The 7,360-nt window shown below is 36.8% G+C and overlaps 1 protein-coding gene across 1 annotated transcript; it reads left to right on the forward strand.

Annotated features, from left to right (window-relative positions):
- The first annotated feature begins 5,842 nt into the window (after positions 1 to 5,842).
- LOC106098657 (ly-6/neurotoxin-like protein 1) lies at positions 5,843 to 7,360 on the forward strand. Its single transcript, XM_013274865.3, has 3 exons — positions 5,843 to 6,001; positions 6,859 to 6,966; positions 7,066 to 7,360. Exons 1-3 carry the CDS (start codon positions 5,956 to 5,958, stop codon positions 7,212 to 7,214), a joined length of 303 nt encoding a protein of 100 aa, XP_013130319.1. The 5' UTR covers positions 5,843 to 5,955; the 3' UTR covers positions 7,215 to 7,360.

Consider the following 7,360-nt stretch of genomic DNA (forward strand, 5'->3'; position numbering starts at 1 on the left):
TTTGTTGTTGCTGTAAATTAAACAAACAAACAAAACAGGACAGATAAAATATGAGCATTTCATATAATTTATGTGCCTGGTTGATAAGGATGGACAAAGTTCAAAGGTTTTCAAACTTCATAATGTTTTGGACAAAGATGCAATTTTTATAGTTTACCACAGTTTTACTCACAGTTGATTTTAAATCAGTGAATATGTGACTGAAGTGCAGGCATCCAGCTTTCTATGAAGGGGGTAGGACTATCATTGTCAAAGTCGAGGTACCTGATAGTCAAGAGACATTTTCATGAATGCAGTATATATACTGAGAATTTACAACAAAGTGCAAACAGCTAGTTACACTTAAGAAAATGAGGGTCGAATTAGACTTTGCCAAAAAGCATCTAAAGGAGTCTGCACAGTCTGAAAAAATTTTACGCAGATGAAACCAAAGTGAACTCATACCAGAATGATGAGAAGAGAGAAGTTTGGAGAAGATAAATGTTTCATAATGTAAAACATAACATCTGTCAAACATGGTGGAGGAAATATTACAGCTTTTATGGCTACCAGTGGATCCAGGTCACCAATTCTTATTCATGGTGTGATTGCTAAAAGAAGCAGCAGGATGAATTCTGAAGTGTGCAGTGCTGCACTCAGATTCAGGCAAGTTCATGTCAGCTTTTTGAGTTTTAGTTTATTTTGATATTTTTTATTTATATTTTAAGTCCTTGAGGTTATCTAAGTTCATTTCTATTATACCTAAGTTGCAGTTATAGTTTATAGTTTTTCAGATTCCCCTTGTGTCTTCTACCCCTGTGTTCAAGTTTCCCTCACCTTTCATGTGTTTCATGTTTGCGTGTCTTATGTTATCAAGTTCATGTTGTCATCTCTGCGTTCCATGCTGTTTCCTGTTTTATTGTGAAAGTCCCTGTCCTGTGTGCAGTGTGCCTAGTTTTGCTTCCCCTCATCTCGTTAGGTCTGATTTGTCCGAGCTTTGTTCCCACCTGTTCCCCATCCCCTCATTATCTCTCTGTGTATTTAAGTCCTCTGTCCTCCTTTGTTTAGTATCGGGTTGTCTGTTGTCTTTTGTGTTATGGTTCCATGTTCCTGGTATCGTTGTATCTATGCAGTGGTTCATGTATTGGGTTTTTAATGTTTATCTTTAGTTTCCCCAGTTTAGGTTATTGTTTATTCTCGTCTTTGTTTGCCTTATGCATTACTTTGTATTTCTTCATCAGCCACATTAAACGGCTCACTTTTTGTTAATACTCGGGTTTTAGTTCCACGTTCCTTTGTGTCTGCATTTTGGGTCCACTCTTCACAAATGTATACAGTCTGCTTTGGCAAACTGTGACACTTGCTTCATCCAAGTATTAAAAGTTATGCCAGTTCGTCCAGTTAATTTTGAAAAGTATTACATGTGGAATATGTGCACTGTGCTTCACCAAAGTCTTTAAACAGGAAGGTCTCTTCACCAGGCAGAAACTTAGAATTCCTCAAGGTACTTATGTGGGCAGTCAATGCATCTACATTTGTCACATTTAAACTCTTCTCTGAAAGACTGTTTGCAGTCTCTCTCCTATATTGTCTTGGGTTTCATTTAATCATGTTCTTCTCAGTTCTGTCCTTTAGCACTATCAAGGGGTTTTTCTCTGCAACAACACATCAAATCAGCTATCAAGGAAACCATTCAATGGAGTCTTAAACTGGCATGGCTCCATGACAGCATTAGTGAGTCAGCTTCGCTGATAAAGGCACCCCTTGCAAATCCAGACCCGTCCAAAAATGCCTCTCTACCCCCTCAATTGAATGCTATATACTGATGTGCTTTTGCGTTATAAATACAATTAATTCCTAAAGTCTGACAATAAATGTCTTAAACATCCACACTAGCAATAAGTCAGTGCAGTTACAAATCAAGTTAATTATTCTGCTATTTCAAGTATTAAAATTTATGATAGTTTGTCCAATTAATTTAAGCCTCTGAAAAGGCGAGACTGTGACAGTTCCAAACTGTTTTTGTTAAAAAATAAAAATAAAAATAAAAAAAACAGCTCCTACTGTATTTGTACATGTACAAATACAGTACTTCTTTGGGTGTCACAAGGCTTTTCAAAACAAAGAAGAACATATATGTTTAAAGATTGCCTACCTTCACATTGTACTAAGAATTTGTTCATCATAGATGTATACAGGAAACTTTCACTTTAGTGGTCACAGTTGTGTTGTGTCACACTTGAAAAGATTTCACCAACAGCCAACAGTACACTATTGTCCAATTAATTTATTCACAATTTTAAATAAAATTTTCTGTGTAAAAAGAAAAAGAACAGTAACTCGAGATAAAATGTTCCTTCTTTCATAATTATATATAAATGTATAATATTTTTGCAGATTGATTTTGTCCAGGGGGTTTTGTTGTTGTTGTTGTTTTCATAACAGTTATTTTATTATTATGATAAAATGCAAATAGAATTACCACATTTTATCATAATAAAACCTTTGGTTTCATCAGGTCACCTTTCCTGACAGACCGACGGGGAATTAAACATTTAGCCCTTGTAAGTTAAAGCAGCCTAGCTGATTGTTGTTGCTGACCATGTCCATCCCTTTATGACCACAGTGTACTCATGTTCCAATGACACACAATCTCACAAAGTTCAAATTTTCTCAGACTGTTTTCTTAAATGCAACATAAACGGTCACCAGATTGTAGTTCAACAGAGTAGCCGACCTTTGGGATGTGGTGGAATGGAGCATTTGTCTCATGGATGTACAACAGCTGTGTGAGGCTATCATGTCAACATGGATCACAATCTCTGAGGAATGTTTCAAGCACTTTGTTGAATTGATGCCATCATAGAATTAAGGCATTTCTGATGGTAAAATGAGGTCCAACCAAGTAGGAACAAGCTATTCTTAATGAAGTTTATGATTGCTGCCTTTTGCAGAAAAGGAAATCCATCCATGTGCATCTTAAAACCAGTGATCATTTGGTAGCATTAACTTCTTTTCTAAACATATTGCGCAATGTTGCATCAACACAAAGTTAAATTACCCCTCAAGAGGGCGGGGTGTTCAGTACCGTCCTACTCACTTTCTCAGGAATTGAAACTGAAGAGCTGAACAAAGCCTATTTCACTTTCTGTCCTCCTCACACATCGTGTACTTCTTTCTTACTTCTCACCATGAAACCTTTTGGAGCTCTGATCCTGGTTTTTGTCCACTTATGGGCTTATGATTCATTTGTCTTGTTCTTTACCAGATAATCAGATAATCACTGGTCCTTTCAGCTCTTCCATTTTTAAACCAAACTGTAAGAGACATGATCACCTTGAAAAGCACATCTGAACCACAATTATTCTGTGATGGAAAAAAAAGCATAACTCTTAAAAAATAGGTGAATATGTAAGATTTTTTTTCCATTGACAGTTTGATTTAAAATACACTATAGTCATGTACAGATGCAAAACTATTTTTAATTGCCTTTATAAATAAATATATCAAATTATGGAGCTCACAGTATTTTGCAATAGAAATGGCAGATCCTGAAGGCCCACAGCCCGCGGTACGTGCAGCACTGCACTCTGAAACAAATTAATTTCAATTGCTTGCACCTCGCAATAAGGTTTCGCTTTGCTTTTTGTTGAACTTGAAATTGAATCTTAACAAAAAAGCTATTTACCTTCATATACTCTATAGATCTGCAGGTTATTATTTTATCTAATCTGGTTTTTGTTGATTTGTTTCTTTATTAATATAAGTCCTGGTCCTTTGCCTTTTCTTTTCTTTTTTTTCTTTTTCTGGTGCATTCTCTGAACTGTGGTACCACAAACTTTATAAGAAGCCTTTTCTCTGAATGAAAAAAAAGCTTTTCTTCATCTCATTAAGACATCTGCAGTCTAATGGATGATGCTTTGTATTTGAAGAATCTTCATCCATGTATGACAGCTGTCTTTCTTTCTCTGCAGCATGTGGATTACAGTGCTACGTATGTGCACTCTCTGACCCTCACTCCTGCACTGATGTCTTAACTTGTCCTGCTGGTATGGACCGATGTTTCAGCCTTACTACAAGCGGTAAGTTGTTCTGCAGTGTATTAACAAGTGTTTAAAGCTGTAAATCATACATTTTATGAGCATAGCGTTAGTTAAACTGAGGTTTTCCCATCATGTCTAACAGGTACCGTCACTAAGAGCTGCATAAACAGTGTCTTATGTGTCAGTCCTATGAGCTGCTGTGAAGGGAACTTGTGCAACAATGCTATCCCAACTGGTCCCAGTGTTATGCTCCTGCTGGTGTCTTCAGCCATAATCACCATCTTCCTCTGAAGCTCTGGAACAACTGCATCTTAATCATGTTTTACTTTGTTCTTAACCAAAATCTACAATCCAGGAATATTTAACAACTCGTTGATAAGGATGGACAAAGCTCCCTTTGAGATTTTCAAACTCCATAATGCTTTGGACAAAGATGCAATTTTTTATAGTTTACCAGAGTTTTCCTCACAGCTGATTTTAAATCAGTCAATATGTGACTGAAGTGCAGGCATCCAGCTTTCTCTGAATATGTGCACTGTACTTCACCAAAGTCTTTAAACAGGAAGGTCTCTCCACCAGGCAGAAATGTTAGAATGCCACGAGGTACTTATGTGGGCAGTCAATGCATCTACATTTGTCACATTTCACCTCTAAAATATGGGTTGTAAACTCTTGCAGATTTCTCTGAAAGATTGTCTACAGTCTCTCTCCTATGTTGTCTTGAGTTTCATTTAATCATGTTCTTCTCAGTTCTGTCCTTGAGCGCTCTCAAGGGGTTTTTCTATGCAAAAACACATCAAATCAGCTATCTAGGAAACGATTCAAAGGAGTCTTAAACTGGCATGGCTCCATGTAAGCGTTAGTGAGTCAGCTTTGCTGATAAACAGGCCTTGCAAATCCAGACCTGTCCAAAAATGCCTCTCTACCCCCCCAACTTTTATGTTATAAATACAATTACATTTTAAAGTCTGACAATGAAAGTCTTAAATATCCACACTGGCAATAAGTCAGCGCAGTTACAACTCAAGTTAATAATCCTGCTATTTCAAGTATTAAAATTATGCTAGTTTGTCCAGTTAATTTAAGCCTCTGAAAAGGCGAGTCTGTGTAATCTCCAAACAGTTAGTACTGTTTTTGTAAAAGCCCTTAAATTAAAGCTGAACGTATGCACTTCAAATGCATATAGCTGTGCATTTAAAATACACTATACACCACAAAAACTGCTTTTATCCAACAAACTGTACCAAACTGGAACTACACAGGTGCAGCTGTCTATTTTCCCACCACTTCAAACCTACTCATTCACAAATAATTTCATGAGCTCATTCTGAGACTCAGACATGAAGTTGGACTGAACTTACCAACAATGTTATTTTGTCTTTTGTAAAAGACAGTATCAGGAATATATATGGCACTGTGCAAAAATGTCTGTGTGGATGAGTAAGCTGGAAAAAAACACCATTAATGTTAACAGCTTCCATTTAATAACGTCTAACATTCTTACCAGTTATACTACATACAACACTTCTTTGTGTGTCAAAGAGCTTTTCAAATAAAAGAAGAACATATATGTTTAAAGCACTTCTGGTGGTAAAATGAGGTCAAACCGAGTACTAGTAAGCTATTCTTAATGAAGTTTATGATTGCTGCCTTTTGCAGTACTGCAAATCCATCCTGTGTATCTTAACAGCGGTGATCATCTGGTAGCATTAACTTCTTTTGGAGAACATGTGGCGCAAGAGCAAGCGCAGATGTGCACACAAATGAGAGTAATGTTGCATCGACATAAGGTGAATTCACTTTCTCAAGGGGGGGTGGGGTGTTCAGTACCTCCCTACTCACTTTCTGAGGAATTGAAACTGAAGAGCTAAACAAAGCCTATTTGACTTCCTGTCCTCCTCACACATCGTGTACTTCTTTCTTACTTCTCACCATGAAACTTCTTGGAGCTCTGATCCTGGTTTTGAGTTTGTCTGCAGGTAAGAGCAGCTCATGATTCACTTGTCTTGTTCTTTACCAGATAATCAGATAATCACTGGTCCTTTCAGCTTTTCCATTTTTAAACCAAACTGTAAGAGACATGAAACTGAAGAGAGGTTCAGATCACCTTGAAAAGCACATCTGAACCAAAATTCTTCTGTGATGGGAAAAAATCATAACTCTTAAAAAGTAGGTGAATATATGAGATTTTTTTTCCATTAAAAGTTTGATTTAAAATACACTATAGTCATGTACAGCAAGCTATTATTAATGAAGTTTATGATTGCTGCCTTTTGCAGTAAAGGAAATCATCCATGTGCATCTTAAAACTAGTGATCATTTGGTAGCATTAACTTCTTTTGTAAACATATTGCACAATGTTGCATCGACACACAGTTAAATTACCTCCTAAACAAGGCGGGGTGTTCAGTACCATCCTACTCACTTTCTGAGAAATTGAAACTGAAGAGCTGAAACAATAAAAGATTAAAATGCACTATAGTCATGTACACATGCAAAACTATTTTAAAAGTTGCCTTTATAAATCAAATTATGGAGCTCACTGTATTTTGTAATAGAAATGGCAGATCCTGAAGGCCTTTTTTCACAGCACCCAACACGCAGCGCTGTGCTCTGAAACACATTCATTTCAATTGGTTGCACTGCACAATTAAGGTTTATTTTCCGGTGCATTCTCTGAACTGTGGTACCACAAACTTTATAAGAAGCCTTTTCTCTGAATGAAAAAAAAAAAAGCTTTTCTTCATCTCATTAAGACATCTGCTGTCCAATGGATGATGCTTTGTATTTGAAGAATCTTCATCCATGTATGACAGCTGTCTTTCTTTCTCTGCAGCATGTGGATTACAATGCTACGCATGTGCATTCTCTGACCCTCACTCCTGCACTAATGTCTTAACTTGTCCTGGTGGTATGGACCGATGTTTCAGCACCACTATCAGCGGTAAGTTGTTCTGCAGTGTATTAAGAATTGTTTAAAGATGTAAATCATTTTATGAGCATAGCATTACTTAAACTGAGGTTTTCCCATCATGTCTTACAGGTACCATCACTAAGGGCTGCCAGTTCACTAGCTTGTGTGTCAGTCCTATGAGCTGCTGTGAAGGGAACTTGTGCAACAGTGCTATCCCAACTGGTCCCAGTATTATGTTTCTGCTGGTGTCTTCAGCCATAATCACCATCTTCCTCTGAAGCTCTGGAACAACTACATCTTATTCATGTTTTACTTTCTTCTTAACCAAAATCTACAATCCAGGAATAATTAACAATTTTTTAACAATGTAAAAGATATTAGTTGGATATATATTCAATAAAATCAGAATAATGCTTTGATCGCT

Source organism: Oreochromis niloticus, linkage group LG12 (genome assembly GCF_001858045.2).
Source record: "Oreochromis niloticus isolate F11D_XX linkage group LG12, O_niloticus_UMD_NMBU, whole genome shotgun sequence".
Classification (NCBI taxonomy): domain Eukaryota; kingdom Metazoa; phylum Chordata; class Actinopteri; order Cichliformes; family Cichlidae; genus Oreochromis; species Oreochromis niloticus.